Source organism: Felis catus, chromosome D2 (genome assembly GCF_018350175.1).
Source record: "Felis catus isolate Fca126 chromosome D2, F.catus_Fca126_mat1.0, whole genome shotgun sequence".
Classification (NCBI taxonomy): domain Eukaryota; kingdom Metazoa; phylum Chordata; class Mammalia; order Carnivora; family Felidae; genus Felis; species Felis catus.
This window is the reverse complement of record NC_058378.1, coordinates 17,890,438-17,908,032: the sequence shown is the minus strand read 5'-3', so window position 1 is coordinate 17,908,032 and position 17,595 is coordinate 17,890,438. Positions and strand designations below refer to the sequence as shown.

The following is a 17,595-nucleotide window of genomic DNA, read 5'->3' as shown; positions in this document are numbered from 1 at the left end:
AAACTGAGGCCTGGGGTGTCATGACTTCCCCTAAAGTCACACAGTTATTTGGGGGCACATCACGGGCCTTATCTCCTGACCCCCATGCTTCAGTCTTGGGAAATAATACTGTATAACATGTTCCTTTCCAGAGGCCACAGGTGGGAACTTTGGGAAGTGGGATAATCGGAATATTGAGAACAGCCCAGAAGATGGCACAGAGTCTGAATGCCTGCATTCCACCAGTACGGAAGAGATCGAGGGCTGCCTCCTATTTTAGAAGAAATTCTGACAAGGCTGGTGATCTGGACTCTTGGCCTGTAGCTTAGGTACAGTAGACGAGACGAGAGGGAAAAAGGTGGCCTGTTCGAGGTGGACTTCGTTGACGGCACCTAGAAACTGACAGAGCGACTGACAGAGAAGGAAAAGAGGAAAGTGGCGAAACGCAGACAGTCTGAAAGCGGGTCCGCGGCCGATGCCCAGTGACCTCCACCCCGGGGAGTGCCTTCATCTCACAGGAGCTGAGCGCTCTACCTTGTAGGTTCTTGGTTTGATGCCATGTCTTGATGAAAAGATTCCTTTCTCTTCCGCATCAGTTTGAGACATCATAATATTTTTGAGGCTGACTGCCACAAAAAAATTGGGATTAGCCACATCTAGAACTTAGGTTACATTTCATTTTCATAGAAAAGTTTACTGATGTGAACTACTTTGGACGATAGGTAAGTGACATTGGACAAAGTTTATTTGGCACTTTTGCAAGACGAGGTTCTTGCAAAAAGAAGTGGTTTTTTGGTTGTCCTTGCTTTTGATTTTCATCTTTTTTTTTTTTTATGTGAGCAGTCCTCTGATTTACAAAAAGATCCAACAAAATTTAAAATGATACGAAACGTCAGTTTCAAAACAACATCAGACAGTGAGTATTTAACCGTACTCCGCTCGTAACAGAGCAAATGGGTAAGTAGGATAATTCATGCTGTGGCATATTGCTGTACAACATGGAAACAAAAAGTTGGTAAAGGAAGGCTCAGGAACCCTCTCTTTTAAGAAATAGAACTGAGGGGCTCCATAATCATCGGGCATCCGCTCAACACTGTGCCTGTGGTTAGAAATGTACGTGATGGGAACTCCAGGGATCTTCCAGATCCTTCCTTTAAGGTCTGGGTCCACTGAGGCCACAGTGTCAAACTTGTACTGAATTACTCCCTGGACGAAGCGGTCCTCTGCATGGGTCCCTTTGTGTGTGCGTGGTCGTCGTTCACATCTTGGATCCTTGGCAGTCCTTAGAGCCGCTCGTTCTGCCCGAATTCCTCAGTTTCAGCCATTACACAGTCCGTTCTACAGGGGATACACTTGGCATACACGCAGTCCATCACTGATTGTACTAAGCCAAGTTTGGCTTTCGTGGAAGAGTTGGTAAAGTTGGCATCAGCCAGGATGTGGTTGCATCACAAGAATAAGCAGGAAGGGTGTTGGGGGACTTCTCCTTGAGTGCACTGAGATCTTTCTTTTCTTTCTTTTTAGGTTTTAATCCTTCTCTTCAAGCCTCTGATCTCAGAGACTGAGCATTCGCTTCATGGTCACGTACTTTCTTGCTTTTGCTTCCCCGTGTTCATGCTGCAGTCTTATTTTCCTTGCTTTTGATTTTCGAATCCACTCTTTGTAATCCTGTTATAAAGTTTCTCATTTGAATAAAATGTTGCACTTCTAGCCTACCGAGTTATTGATTATTAGTAATATTCAAAATTTGAGAGCAAGAAGATCTTTTTGTTATTTAACTAGTTTGATAGCATTTAGCATCAAATTTCTTAAAACATTTAAACAGATTAATCACAAACTGGGATGTGGGCTCTTTTTTTTCTTTTTTTTTTTTTTTTTTAAGATTTTGTTTTTAAGTAGTCTCTACACCCAACGTGGGACTCGAACTCAACGCCCCTGAGACCAAGAGTCATACGCTGCACCGACTGAGCCAGCCAGGTGCTCCTTGGGCTTGGGCTTTTTTTTTTTTTTTTTTTTTTAAGTTCCTCAAGCAATTCTAACATACGACCGATGTTGAGAACGTTGGAACTAGATAATTCCACTAAGTAGCTCAAGAAATTAAGTTGAAAAAGTAAACTAAAACCCAACATAGATTATGATTAGTGTTAAATTGAGGGGAAAAGGAGAGAGAAAGAGAGGAAATCAGCTGGAACAGAGCATAATTAGGTGCTCAAATACTTGTTAGATGGGTGAATAAATTTACAGAATATAGATTTCCTTTGCTTTCTCGTGTGTCAAACGAGTGTGTATATATATATATATATATATATATATATATATATATGGAACGAAGGAGTTAGATATAAAATTGATTAATGTTGGAACAGCAGCAACAAAATGTTAGAACAGATGTTGCTTAGAATTTAAGTGTTACTGTTTCATGATACTTTTAAGATGATCTGTCTATAGATGGTGGAAAGAACTCATTAGCGTATGTTTTTAAACTTCTCAAGCTTGAATAGCTTAGTAACCAAATAAAGTTGTGTTTTGGAGACACAAGTCCTAGGCTATGTCATGTGCCCCTCACCCTGCCACAGTGAGAGATTAGAGGACAGGGATGCGAGGGAAGAGCTCCAGGGACCTTCTTGCATACATGCTGTTCCCTCGGGCAGGAACACTGTTCCCACACTTTCCCCAGGCCAGCTCCGTCGCGTCATTTGGATCTCAACTCAGATGTCTTTGTTCTGTGTCTTTCCTGGTCATGCAAGTTCAGGTACCTCCCTGTCTCATCACTCACCTTCACAGTGTCCCATTTTCTTTGTAACTTTGATCACTATTCATTAGTATCACATTTATTTGTTTACATGTTTGTTTTCTCATTTCTGCATTAGAATATATGTTCCTTAAGAGCGGAGACCTTCTCAGGTTTTAGAGCAGAGCTCGAGTTGCGTGGTCAATATTTAAGTAATATTTGGGGGATATACAAGGACTTTTATTCGTCTCTGTTGTCCTCTGGGCTTCAAGAAGGTTGGAAACACACACATGGGCTCACACTAATTTCTTAGGTCTTTTGAGCTGTATTTTATGTAATGTGTGGGTTAGCATTTATTTTGTATTTGTGTCTCGATGAAATGGAATCTGTTTCAGGGCAGAGATCATAAATTTTGTGTGCCTTCTCTGTACCTCCCATAATTTGTAGATGCAGAATAGTAGTGCCTGGGGCGGGGGGGGGGGGGGGGGGGGGCGGGGGGGGTCTCTGGTTCTGTTGTGGATGTGGTAGGTAGTGACTTTACATTTTCATGTATTTGGGGGAATGTTCTACTGCTTGGCAGCTTAGAGCATTTTGATCTTTCCACAGTCTTGCACAGTTATCACCGTGTTAAGGATACTGATATTTGGGTCTTTGGTAAGTTTTAAATGCTTAATTCCCTGGTTATTTTGTATTCGTCTTTGTTTGCCATCCCGGAATGCAAAGGCATTAAAGTAGCTCAACTTTTTTTTTTTTTTTTTCAACTTTTTTTTTTTATTTATTTTTGGGACAGAGAGAGACAGAGCATGAACGGGGGAGGGGCAGAGAGAGAGGGAGACACAGAATCGGAAACAGGCTCCAGGCTCCGAGCCATCAGCCCAGAGCCCGACGCGGGGCTCGAACTCACGGACTGCGAGATCGTGACCTGGCTGAAGTCGGACGCTTAACCGACTGCGCCACCCAGGCGCCCCAAAGTAGCTCAACTTTTAAACTCTGTTTGGTTTTAAATTTGATGGGGCGCCTGGGTGGCGCAGTCGGTTAAGCGTCCGACTTCAGCCAGGTCACGATCTCGCAGTCCGTGAGTTCGAGCCCCGCGTCGGGCTCTGGGCTGATGGCTCGGAGCCTGGAGCCTGTTTCCGATTCTGTGTCTCCCTCTCTCTCTGCCCCTCCCCCGTTCATGCTCTGTCTCTCTCTGTCCCAAAAATAAATAAAAAAAAAAAGTTGAAAAAAAAAATTAAAAAAAATAAATTTGAGTGATGTCACCGCTACTCTAGTGGTTAATGGTTCTTAAATTGTCTGCAATTGGTCTGTTTTGCTGACTTAATATCCTGTGTTCTAGCACCTTGTGTGATTTCACAACTTCCGGCCTTTTGGGGCATTTCTACTTTACCTGGGTTCAAGCAGGAAATACCGCTGAGTATAAAGAGAAACTATTTTTCTTCTTATTTCAGGGCTTACAGACCACAAGTCTTGACTCCTTCCAGCTTTTCAGACATGGGAGGTTTTAATGTTTATTTACTTTTGAGAGAGAAAGAGAGAGTGCGAGCGCGAGCATAAGCTGGGGAGGGACAAAGAGAGCGAGACACAGAATCGGAAGCAGGCTCCAGGCTCTGAGCTGTCAGCACAGAGCCCGACGTGGGGCTAGAACTCATGAATCATGAGATCATGACCTGAGTCGAAGTCAGATGCTCAACCGACTGAGCCACCCAGGCGCCCCTAAATTAGTGTTACTTTAGATTTTTTAAAGTATCTGCACGTTTGACTTGTTGATGCTTAAGTTGTTTCATTTTTCCTTGAGATGTAATTCACGTGATACAAAATTTACCGTTTTAAACTGTATTCTTCACTGATTTTTAGTACATTACTCCACCGTGCATCCGTCACCACTGTCTAATTCTAGAACATGTCCTTCCCCCAAAAAAGAAACCTATCAGCTCTGATTCTCCCCTCCCCCCATTCCTTGGCAACCACTAATCTACTTTCTGTTTTTATGGATTTGCCTGTTCTAGAACATCTCCTATAAATGGAATCATATGATATGCAACCTTTTGTATCTGGCTTCCTTTAACCTTAGAGTAGAATGTTTTCAGGGTTCATCGATGTTGCAGCATGTAACAGTACTGTATTCCCCCCCCCCTTTTTTGGGGGGGCTGCGTGATAGGCTTCGCCACCTTTAAAGTATCCTCATCAATGGATGGACATTGGGTTGTTGATACTTTTTGGCTGTTATGAATGATGCTGTGAGTGTTTTTTGTGTGTGAGCATCTGTCGTCAGTTCTATCAGGTATATGCCTAGATGTAGAATCACCGGGTAGTTGTATGTTTCACTTTTTGAGGAATTGCTGAGCTGTTTTCCACATTAGCTGCACCATTTTACATTCTCGCCAGCAATACAGGAGGTTCCAGTTCCTTTGCCTTCTTGCCAACACTTGTCTTCTGGGTTTTTTTGTTGTTGTTGTTGTTTTTTTCTTATTTTATTGGATCCTGGTGGGTGGCAAGTGGTAGGTCAGTGTGGTTTTGACTTGCATTTTCCCTAAAGACTAATGATGTTGAACATCTTTACATGTGCTATTGGCCATCTGTGCGTCTTCTTTGGGAAAATATCAGTTTGAAGTCTGTTGCTTGTTTTTAAATTAGGTTATGTCTCTCTTTTTTTTTTATTGTTGAGCTATAAGGGCTTTTGCATATTCAGGTCATTAGATCCTTGTCAGATACACGATTTGCAGATATTTTCTCCCATTCTGTGGGTCGTCTTTTTTACTCTCTCAGTAGTATCCTTTGACACACAGAAGTTTTTATTTTGATCAAGTTCAGTTTACCAATTATTTTTTATGCTTTTTGTGTCATGTCTAAGAAAGCATTGTGTAATTCAGAGTCACACAGATTTTCACCTCTGTTTTCTCTAAGAGTGTTACAGTCTTTGCTCTTTTATTTAAGCTTTTGATCCACTTTGAGTTACTTTTTTGTGCATGTGTGAGGTTGGTGTTCCAAATTCATTCTTTTGTGTGTAGATATTGTCCCTGCAGTGGGCACTTGAAAAGACTGTTTCTTCCCCCAGTCATTGGTCTTGGCATCCTTTGAAAAATCAATTGACCATAAGTCTATGGGTTGCAAAGTCTTCCTTTTAAATGTTTAGCAGATTTACACTATAGAGTAAAACCATTCCTGGTAAGTGAAATGTGTCTGTTGCTCAATGCCGCTGTGAGTTTGGGCTTGTTGTCACAGCAAAAGCTGCCTAATTCAGTATTCACAGATTACTGGGAAGTGATTTAGTCTTGTGTTGAGCAACATTTGTTTATCTGAGAACAAATACATAAATGGCAGGTTGAGAACTGATGCTACCTAGTAGCATTTGTTCAAGGGTCTGAGTTACATGATTTAGAATGCCATCGTCAAGTTCAGAACTTCAGAGAATACGTAATGAGGCAGGAAAAATGATCTACCTAAAGGCATACAGCTGGTTAGTAGCACGGCCAGGATTCTGAGCTGAGTTCTGCCTCTGCATTCCTTCTCTGATGTACTTCATAGCCATGAACGTAAGGAAGGTGTTGTCTGAGGTCTCAAGAGGCAAAAGTCCAGGCTAATTCTGGCCCCAGTTTAAGAAGCAGGTGGTTTTTCAGTAGATGGCTGTGAAATTATGGTTTGGTATGAATTCCTCTTCTCTGACACTATCAGGGTAGGTGTTTGGCTGATTAAGAAAGTCATTTGAAACAAGTACTCTTAAGGAATGGTGCATATGGTTCTTAGCATTTATGTTAACATTTATGCCAGGGGCACCAAAATGTAATAAAGGGGAAACAAGAGTGTAACTAATCTGTGAGACCAGTACTTGGAAATTGATTATGAAAGATTCTGAACATCTGTTCAATGGAACACTTAACATCCATGTAAAATACTAATACAAATGTATATGTTTTATGAAAAGACATTGAAGTTACATTTTTAAATGGGAAATAACAGTTGAGAAGAACATGAATATTAAGCTGCCGTGTGTATGTGTGTGTGTGTGTGTGTGTGTGTGTGTGCACAGACATATGTCTGGGTTTCAGTTCAAGATGGCGGTGTAGGAGGATCTTGAACTCCTCTCCTCCCACGGATACCCTGAACCTACAGCTACATATGGAACAGTTTCCTCCGAAAAGTACCCAAAACTAGCTGAGTGACTCCTACACATTAGGTGAATAAAGAAACAACCTATGCTGAAGTGAGATGCAGTCTTGCCATAAATCCCACCCCTGGCACAGTGACCCACAATTGGGAGGGAGCTCACAATCCAGACTTCGCCCCTAGGAGCAATGGTTTGAACCCCACATCCAGCACCCCAACTTTTTTTTTTTCAACGTTTATTTATTTTTGGGACAGAGAGAGACAGAGCATGAACGGGGGAGGGGCAGAGAGAGAGGGAGACACAGAATCGGAAACAGGCTCCAGGCTCTGAGCCATCAGCTCACGGACCGCGAGATCGTGACCTGGCTGAAGTCGGACGCTTAACTGACTGCGCCACCCAGGCGCCCCTGGCACCCCAACTTTTAAGACGTGCACTTCAGAGACAAGCCCCCAGAACATCTAGCTTTGAAAGCCAACAAGGCTTGCATCCGTGAGACCCACAAGGCTGTGGGGAACAGAGAAACAGTTCTTAAAGCAGTCACGTGAGTGGAGTCCCCCAACTCCAGGACTCAGCACAGAAGTAGCCGATTGAAAAAGGTTCAGATTTTCTGTAAAAGAGGCCCATTTGCTTATCATAGAGCACTGAGGGGCCGGCATCTAATTTAACACTCATCTGGGGCCCACTCTGTAGTCTGTAAAGACGGAACTGGCAGGTGTTACCTTTGTGCCGTCTCTCTGCCTCACCCTGCTCACTGGTATCTCCGGAAAAGGGGCTTGGATGCTCATCTGGTGTCCATGTTTTGCAGTCGCCACCTAAGGGATTCCTCTAGGTCATGTGGCTCCAGTGACCAGTAAGGCTTACGCTCACAGGCCCCTCATGTTTATTGCAGTATTTACAACAGCCAAGACTTGGAAACAACTTAAGTGTCCATCAGCGAGTGAATGGATGAAGAAAATGTGTGTATATACAGTGGAATAGTATTCAGCCATAAAAAGAAGGAAGTCTTGCCATTTGCAACAACATGGATGGACCTTGAGGATATTATGCTAAGTGAAATAAGTCAGAGAAAGACACATGTCGTATCATCTCCCTTATGTGTGGAATCTATAAACAAAAACAAAAAATGAAGTCATAGAGAACCGATTGGTGGTTGCCAGACGTGGTGGGGAGGCGTGTGGGGAGGGAATGGATGAAGGGGTCAAATGGTACAAACTTCCAGCTAGTAAGATAAGTTTTGGGGATGTGATATACAGCATGTACTTCTAGGAAATACCATATGGTACATTTGAAGGTTGCTAAGAGTAACTCCGAAATGTTCTTATCACAAGAAAAAATGTGTGTGTGGTGATGGATGTTAACTAGTCTTGGGGTGATCATTTCACAGTAGATGAAACCATGAAATCATTATCTTGTACACCTGAAAGATTATGTGTCCGTTGTATCTCCACTTTTGAAAAAGTAACTTAACATTTTAAAGAGAAAAGACCAAAATACAACAAGTCTGGGAGGATGTGAATCACAATGTTAAATAGTAGGTGGGGGGGGGGGGTGACGTGAACAGTGCTTATCCGTAGAGCTTCAGAGAGCAGATGATTTTTTACACTCTTTAATATAATCATTTCCTTATTGGTTGAAAGTTTGCCATTGAGCATTTGTTACATTTAAAATAAAGAAGCAAAGGCTGTTTCTGTTTTGAGACTAGCCTCTGAAATGTATAATAAAAAAAAAAAAATCCCTTGTGGAACTTAGGCGGCAGGAGAGAATGCTCTTGGTGGGGCCCCCTTTCCCGCACCTCTGTGACGTGAGCAGGAGCCCTGGTGTCACTGTGTGTCCCTAGACACTACCCCCCCCCCCCGCCCCGCGCAGCCGCAGAGCCCCTTCTAAATGAGTAGAATGGGGTTTCTCTCTCTGTCTCCGATTTGATTTTTATACGTAAAATGTGGTATCATTGGCGATCATTTTTTCTTTGTGGTTTGATTTTTCAGGAAGATTTCGATGTGGATCACTTTGTGTCCGACTGCCGGAAGCGTGTGCAGCTGGAGGAACTGAGAGGTGACCTGGAACTCTATTACCGACTCCTCAAAACAGCCATGGTGGAGCTCATCAACAAAGACTACGCGGATTTTGTCAACCTGTCCACAAACTTGGTAAGCCTGAAATCCGCAAGGCCCTCTCATCCATATTTATTCTTCAGAGTGGAGTGTAGATTTCTAAAAGAAAGCTTTCAGTCGATTCCCCCTGTGCCACCCCCCCCCCAAAAAAAAACCTAAAGAGATTACTAAGCTCACGAGTAAAATAACTAAACTGTTTGGTGTGCATTTGTTTGGTTTTAGTGTTTAAATTCATTTCAGGCCGCTCTAGCTTGATTATTTTTTTGAAATCGTTAGTAAAGAAGTCAACAGCAGAGGATAAGAATATCGGAGTCGTTGTTTTTGGTAGTTGCTAAGTGATTACCCTGAAGTCTTACATGGTTGAGGCTAATTTGCAAGAGCAGATACCAACTATTCTGAAGGAAGTGTTGAATTTACTTTCAGGTGCGTTAGCCAGAGCTAGGTTGAGGGGACGTGGGCCAGTATTGATATTTAGAAGGCATGGTTTTATAAAAACATAAGAATGATTTGTAGTGAGCGTGTCAAGTGTTTGTGAAAGCTGTTTAGAAATGCTTGGGTTATAATATTTGCAGAAAAGTCTCCTTGTTCTTACTTCATTTTGTTTAAAATCTGCCGAAAGTCGGCGGCTCTGTGGGGATTTCAAGAAGCATTAAAATAATGAGGCATATTTGCTTTTGGGAAATATACCCCTAACATTAATGTTCCAGTGGGATTAGAAACGCAGAAAATTTGATTTCTGTTCTGTTTAATTTGGATTTTTCTCAAGGGTTATAATGATGTTTAGGAGAGACATAGCCCATTGGCCTTTCACATCAACTGGCTGGGTATCATAAGTTACGGACAGATAGCTGTGCCCTTCCGTTACAATTTTTCACATTCATTTAAAATGGCATCTAAAGGCAAATTGTTTGAAGGTTTCATTTATTAGGACTTCCCTTGTTTGTATAGTTTCATGTATACCAACAGATTTTTTTCGTATTCTATGAATAACATTGATGGCACAGTAACATTTCCGTTATTTAACTAGTTACTCAGCAAAATACAGTCATACCAAAAAAATAACTTAAGTCTAGTACTGCTTTGATCATTAAAAGATACTTCACTGTTATTCCTGATTGTGATGTGTGTGTGCCAACGTGATTTTGCCTTTAGGTTGGCATGGACAAGGCCCTCAATCAGCTTTCTGTGCCTTTGGGACAGTTACGAGAAGAAGTTCTGGTAAGTCCCTACATAGTATAAAACAAGCTGCTGGAAAGCATGTGGTCCTCGTTTGCCTTCTCCAAGAAGAGTTCCTTTCATCTGTCAGCTCGTGGTGCGGTGGTTGTTTTCTCATGGTTTCATGATTATCGTATTTGCCTTCAGAAAAGTTGTAAATGATTTTCTATTTTTGCATGTGGTATTATGACCTAAAAAACATGTTCGATCTGAAGAAGACAGATTCTCAGAATAGACAGCCTTAAAATGTCAGGGGAGAGGAAGAATATTTCCAAATTCAACTTATTAATGCCACCTTACTCCTATGTAAGTGGTTTCCAGCTTCTGAATGGCTCATTTGAACAGTTCCTAATTTGTAAGTATCCCCTCCCCGCCCAGACAGTAATGTACATGCGGTCAGGCTCCCAGACTGGTCCACAAAAGCTATGAAATCCTTCATGTAACCGAAGGATGATATAGATGTAATATCTAATAATGTTTCTCTGAGAAAATCCCTGCTGTGGGAATAGAACTCCCCACTCCCAGACGTTGGGAATGGGAACTTTGCCTGGTGAACAGCGGAGGGGAACTTAGGGCATCACTTCCAACAGAAAACTGTGCCCCAGTCTGTGTCGATGCCCTGACTCGCCCCCCCCCCCCCCCGACCCCTCTGTTTGGATGCACTGTTGTGAACTTGGTGCTCTGCACCGTCCTGTCCTGGGTATGTCACCCCTAGCTTGAGTGGCCTCGTGCATCAGCCCATAAGACAGCGCCTGGAACCTGAGGAGATACTAGAAGTGGAAGATGATCTAAGGGAAGGCCCGGTGCATGGATAGAGCTGGAAGAAACGTGGAGTCCCAGCAATGTCAGTGCTGAGAAGCCCAGAGGAGGGGTAGGCAGGAAAGAAGTCATAGAAGAGGGAAATTTGGAGCCGTGCCTTGAGCTAGCTAATACTCTTCCTTGTTAATGTCTCGTTTGAATGTTACAAAATCTTATTGAGATGCTTTCCCCCGGAAGGGAAGAGCGATTTTTGTGGTCCACTATTGGATTGCACGCCTGCTGCCGCGTGTCTCTCCTGCCTCCTCCTTGGTGTGCCCCTTCCTCCCCCAGCCCCATAGCCGTGGTGTCCCCCGAGCCCAGCCTTCGTTTGGCCTTCCGCTCCTCTCTGAAACCCCTCTCCCCAAAGGTAGATTTGCTCTGCTGACTACTGCTCTCGCCTCGCACACAGGTTCCCGTCCTGCCTCGTCCCTGCGAGCACCGTATCCCCTTCCTTTTCCACAGCCGTCTTTATAGCTGCTTTTGTCCTAATGAGCCACAGACCTGACCTTCCTTTCTGGTCCCAACTCAGAGACCAGATCTAAGATTCTAAGAGATTCTAAGATCTTTAACGGATAAGACTGTTTCTGTCTTCGTTGTTGTATCCTCATGTGCTGTCACGACAGCTGACATCTAGTAGGTATTTCATGATGTTTTCTGAGTGAAATAATTCACCTTTCTGTAGAATTTTTGTGATGTGTCCAGTTTATCCCAGCTGTTTCCATGAGCCTTTGTTTTGGCTCTAATTCCTGTCTTCTACTTGGTTTCATTCCTCAGCTTCCGGCCCTCTTTCTCCACCTGTGAGCTCTCCCTTTTCCTGGCCATTCTGTTCTTACTCCTTGATTCCTAATATTTCCAAAACATTTCCTACGATAGGTCAGTGCTTCAACAGTCTCTAGTTCTCCAGAATGTGTAGAATCCCGTCTAAAGCCCTCATCTGAGTGAAGTCCTCCTGAGTTGACCCCTCCCTTATTTCTACTTCTCTCCAAAATGAAGCCAACAGCGCACCCGGGTGCGTGGCTGCGACCCTGAGTGTGGACACGTCTACACCTTCTTACCTCTTCTAAAGATCCTGTCTCTGCCCATGCACGATTTCAGAGCCAGTTTTGAGTCCCACCCCTTTTCCAGACTCTTCTGTACTTTGCTTCAGACTACCTGTTCTCCACTCTGACCACCCATGACATTCACTGTATATGTATTATTATTCTTCTGGCCGTTAATACAGTGTGACCCTGGCTTTATGTCATTTTGCCCCTAAATCATGAGTACCCTCAACAACATTTGTGTCTGATATTTCGTGTTATTGTCAGTGTCTGCATAATACTGGTCTGCAGGTATTAAGTTCTGTGAGGTTGAATTAAATGTATAAACCTGATCATGTTACAGAACAGTTTCTGCAGTATACTTTGTTTATGCTTTTAAAGAGCCTCAGGTCATCTGTCAGTGAAGGCATTCGGGCAGTGGATGAACGGATGTGTAAGCAAGAGGACATCAGGAAGAAAAAGGTATCCCTCAGTAGATTTCCCACGTTTCGTGCCGGTTACGTGTCCCCTCCTCGTGTCCCTTCATGCTTGTCAGTACTATGCAGCTTTGTTTTCAAAGCTCTTTTGCATGTGCATATTTCGCATTATAATGTCACGTTATCTACTTGAAATAGTAAGACAGAATTTTAGAGGTACCCACATGGTCTCAAGGTCCCTCACTTTTTCCAGAACAAGAAATAATAATAACTGATGTCAGTGGAGCACTTGGTGGTTTAACAGCCACGTAAATGTTCTCCACCCCTGTATTCTAGAAAAGGCGATTAGTTGTTCTAGAAAAGGCGGAGTATTGCTGTCTCATGCTCGGGCATGTTTGTTTCTTTTTTCGTTTCCCTTCTTTAAATACATGTCTGCGTGCACTGCCTTTACTGTTTAGTGACCCTGGATTTTAATTTTATTTTCTGATTTTTTTCTTTATGCTCTGGTTTTAGCTCTTATTATTGGTTTTTGAATCCCAGTTATCAACATACAGGGTTATATTAGTTTCAGGTGTACAGTGTAGTCATTCAGCACTTCCGTACGTCAGCCGGTGCTCATCACAGCAAGGGCACACCTTCATCCTCGACACCTGTTCTTCACAGCCCTGGTTTTATTCGTGATCATAAGGATGTCAGGGCAGAGTTGGAATTGGGATTCCAGACTTCTGACTCTATCCAGTGTTTTGTACATGTATTTATTAGCATATTTTATTATTATTTTTAGTATTTTTTGAGAGAGAGAGGGAGCAAGTGAGGGGGAGAGAGAGAAGTGGGGCTTACCCGAAGTGGGTCTCGAGTTTACCCAAAGTGGGGCTCGTGCTCACCTGATGTGGGGCTCGAACTCATGAACCGTGAGATGCTTAACTGACTGAGCCACCCAGGTGCCCCCTTATTAGCATATTTTCTTAAATCTCACGGGGGAGAAAGAAGCTTATTTTAGAGACTATTTCTCCTTTACATCTTCTCCCAGCTTTTGTCTGAAGAATTCATGTGGTGTGTTTCTAGACAAGACTGTAAGCTTCATGAAAGCAGACATTTTTCTAGTTTTATTCACTGCTGTCCCCACTGTCTGGAAGAATGTCTAGCTCCCAGGAGGGGTTCTCAGGTACTCTTTGTTTAACGGGTGACTTTGTATTTTTCGTTCTTTTAAGGATAAGAGTTCTTATGACGTCCCTCAACCTCTTGGCAATATTTGTAGCATAAAATGCCTTCAATGAATTGACACTAGGGCATATAGGTGTATCATGCGCATGTAAACCGAGAGGATAAGTATGATCAGAAACTGAAAAGGTGAAGAAAGGGCCATAAGAAAATAAATGGACTGCCCATAGAGAGATTCAGGATGGGAAAAAGAAGAAATAAGAGTACAGAGCGTGAGAAAGCAAAAGTCTAGGGGTTTTTCGTTTGTGTGTGTGTGTGTTTTTTTACTACTAATTTGCAGTAGAATATTGAAATATGCTTGTTCCAGAAAGCCAAAATTAAGATTTCCATTCTTGTCAATTCAGTGTTTTATAGAAATATTCAAAATGTAGGATGCTCTGTATATTCAAACTTGACTTTTGGTTTTATATTTTCTGGCACTTAGCATGGAAAACAAGATGATTAAGGTTAAACATTATAATAACTTTTTTTGTTTGCTTAATTTTTATCTTTATAGATGTGCGTGTTGAGGCTTATACAAGTTATTCGATCAGTTGAAAAAATTGAAAAAATCTTAAATTCTCAAAGCTCTAAAGAAACATCTGTACTAGAAGCAAGCAGGTAAGTATTTTTTTTTTACTAAATAGCACGTAAATTAATACTTCACATCCAGTTTAAATATTGTTTTGTTTCGTTTTAGTTAGAATTCATTTCTGAATAAGGAGAAAATCCACATCTGTAGCTTAGCGTTTTCGAACAAAGCTCCAGGAGAGTAGAGTGCATGAAATGGTAAAGTTTATTATACGTCATTTTAAACCCTTTGTGGTCCTAGGCCATATAGTTCCAACACTGGGGGTCAGAGGCAGTGTGCCTCCCATGGAAAGTTTTTACATTTGGAATCCCCTTCCCTAAAGAGCTAGCAAAATCCTTGTTGATCTTCAAGGTATAGCCTTCATCTTTCTCAGATTTTCTCTAGACCTGCCCAGAGTATTAACCATTGATGTGTTTTGCACCAGCATTATATCGTTAACGGAAACAGTGTAGGGCACGTCTAGGTGAAATGCACAAACGAGGAAGAAAAAGCTTCTGAAATCAGAAAAAGATGACCGCTCTCTGTGTTACGCTGCGACTTACCGCCTTCTTAGTGTGAATTTTCAATCAGCCCGGTAGATGAGGGACTCGGAAAATGAGTTGTCAGAGCACGGCGGCACCAGCGGGACGCGCTGTGGAACAGTGGGAAGAACGCAGGCTTGGGGAGCCCGAGTCCAGGTCCTTCGGTGCCCTGTGTCCCCTGGAGTGTAAGGCTGACAGCAACCCCACGTGCAAGGTTGTCTCAGCCAGTGAGGGACTGTCAGCCATACCTGGCATACACAGGCCCTCCCCCTTAGGAAATCTGGGTTTAACGTGAGCTGTCTTTTTTTTTTTTTTTTTTTTTTTAAATTTTTTTTTTTCAACGTTTATTTATTTTTGGGACAGAGAGAGACAGAGCATGAACGGGGGAGGGGCAGAGAGAGAGGGAGACACAGAATCAGAAACAGGCTCCAGGCTCTGAGCAATCAGCCCAGAGCCTGACGCGGGGCTCGAACTCCCGGACCGCGAGATCGTGACCTGGCTGAAGTCGGACGCCCAACCGACTGCGCCACCCAGGCGCCCCTGTGAGCTGTCTTTTTGAAATCACCCTGATAGCTATAACATTTTTCCACGAGGAATACTGGATCATTGAGGCAGCACCACCCACAGCCAAACTGAATATACCTAGAGTTCAAAGGCTTGGTCCCACCAAAAAGGCATGGGGGATTTCTTAGCTTTAGGAACTAATGTTTTAGATTCGGAAGGGTCCCCAGAGACCCCACGCTCCACATCTCTCATTATGGAGTAAAGAAAGGAGACGTCCCAAAGGAAGGGGGTTCTCGGGTCCTCCGTCTCTGCCTCCTTTCATAATCCAGATGTGAAAATGGGGACTCGCTGCCTGCCGGGTGTGTTTCTTCGGCCCACTGCCCTTGTGCCCCTGACCCCTTCGTCACTTATCAGACACCCCGGGAACGTCCGTTCCCATCCGTCTAGTGGAACCGGCTCGTCTTCAGCTGCTCTGCTCTGCTGACGGTCCCTCTAGCCGCATCCTCATTCGGCCTCTCTGTTGCTCCGATGCGCGCCTTCCAGTTTTCTTTGTTTTTGCCCGTTCCTGCTGTGTTCCTTTGATAGAAATCCCTCAGTGGTTTCTGTTTCTGTAATACTGTTCCTTTGGCAACTCTGCCTTTAATGTAATAGATATTATGCTCTTTCTTGCTCAGAATCACCTTTGAGGCCTTTTTCTTTCCTTTTGAACAGCAGCTTTGAGCTGTAGACAAAGGAAAGCCAGAGCCATGTTGGTGAATAGTAAATAGATCATGCTTCCTAGGCCAGGAGACGTTGAGATAATTGGTAAACAACACGTCCATGCTAGGTTATTCAAGTTAGAGGTTAAGCCTCGGGGTTGGTCATGCTGGGCACTTTCCCTCTACACTCGTTTGGATGCTGCGGAAACAGGGCCGGGTGGATCACTGCTGGTCTGCATATAGCGTTTTGTATTTCCTGATGGTGTGGGTTTTCCCCTCACTGCCTGCTTGTGCCTCGTCAGATGTGGGATGCCTTAGAAAAGCCCAGCAGGTACTTTCAGTGCCTTTATGGTTTTCATCTTTCACTATTCAGCTTCCTCTTAAGTGATGTTGATGCTTTATAATGTGTTTGGAGGGAGGGGGAGTACATTTATTACACGTGGTAGCCGATACAAACGCGTGTTTTCTCGGTAGGACCTGGAGCATGTAGATTGCTCTTTCTGCTCTTTGGTACACGCAAATTTAAAGTAAGCTACTTTGAGGTGTTTCATTTATTGCTGCTGGAGGGCCAGTTTTATTTTATTGAAGGGACAACAGTATTTGGCGCCTGAGACGTATTAGAGGTCTTTTGGAAGGAGGGAGAATGAGGCAGGTAGAGAAGAGGAGGATTCAGCTATGAATGATGGGAAAGGGCAAGAGAGAGAAGGGGGTTAGAAATGAAGACCTCATGAATGGGAGAGCCTGAGGAATGTGGTGGAAACACACAGTTGCACCCACACTCCCCCGGTCCAGCTCCTGCTGCTCGTGTGGGCCCTGTGGCTGGGGCCAGGCAGTGTCAATGGCTTGCTTATACGTGACGACCTCCCCACCACACCTAGAACATGCTATGCTTACAGCTTGTAGCTTTCACCTTGTGACAAGAGGTCTGTGGGAGAAAACACCCTGAAGAAAAGGTACGACACCGTGGATGCTAAAGCCTCACTGTTGCTAATTGGGTGATATCGTCTCTTGGAAATTAAATAACTCTGGGAACTAAATTTCTGTAACTGTCTCTACTAGCCCACTTTTGACTGGACAGATTTTGGAGAGAATTGCCACAGAATTTAACCAGTTACAGTTTCATGCTGTTCAAAGCAAAGGCATGCCTCTTTTGGACAAAGTAAGACCGGTAAGTGTTGGTTTAGATTTTCACAGTTTGCTGTTTGGGAATTTGCTGAATGATTTTAGTTAAATCTCGTATTGCCCCTGATAATTGTTGCCGTAGAGGACTTTGAAACCAACTTTGAATTTTTTCTTTCAGTTTTTGTTTCTGGGGACCCTGCTTCTCTCATGTCATGTTAGAGAGATTTTGCGTAAAGTCACAAGCATATTCTCCAAATTACACGAGTAAAATGAATTCTGAATTTCATATAACTCGACACATTGTACGAGGTAGTCAGAATTAATTTACCCAAAGCCCTTGGCTGGGTTTAAACACATTTGTCGGATTTACTCTGTAGCTTAAGAAGAAAATAACTTTTTTTGTCATTTCTTAGATGAAGCAAAGATTTACTTGTAAAGAAATCGTGGGGAGAAGAGATATCACTGTTAACTCTCCAGAAAATGTTAATCTTTTAATCTTACGTATATTCTAGTAGAATAGGAGGTCTGTTATATACATATTTGAATTTTTAGCAATCGGTCTA

The 17,595-nt window shown here is 43.1% G+C and overlaps 1 protein-coding gene and 1 pseudogene across 4 annotated transcripts in view; one reads left to right on the top strand and one right to left on the bottom strand.

The window, feature by feature from the left end:
• Positions 1 to 17,595, top strand: part of COG2 (component of oligomeric golgi complex 2) — a 46,399-nt gene that overhangs the window by 4,643 nt on the left and 24,161 nt on the right. For all 4 annotated transcript variants that reach the window (XM_006937789.4, XM_003993932.5, XM_045039952.1 and 1 more), the window contains exons 2-6: positions 8,801 to 8,962; positions 10,079 to 10,144; positions 12,361 to 12,441; positions 14,113 to 14,216; positions 16,970 to 17,078. In XM_006937789.4, coding sequence (XP_006937851.1) covers positions 8,801 to 8,962; positions 10,079 to 10,144; positions 12,361 to 12,441; positions 14,113 to 14,216; positions 16,970 to 17,078 — 522 coding nt within the window. The remainder of the gene's footprint in view (positions 1 to 8,800; positions 8,963 to 10,078; positions 10,145 to 12,360; positions 12,442 to 14,112; positions 14,217 to 16,969; positions 17,079 to 17,595) is intronic.
• On the bottom strand, positions 902 to 1,566 carry LOC123380759 (annotated as a pseudogene).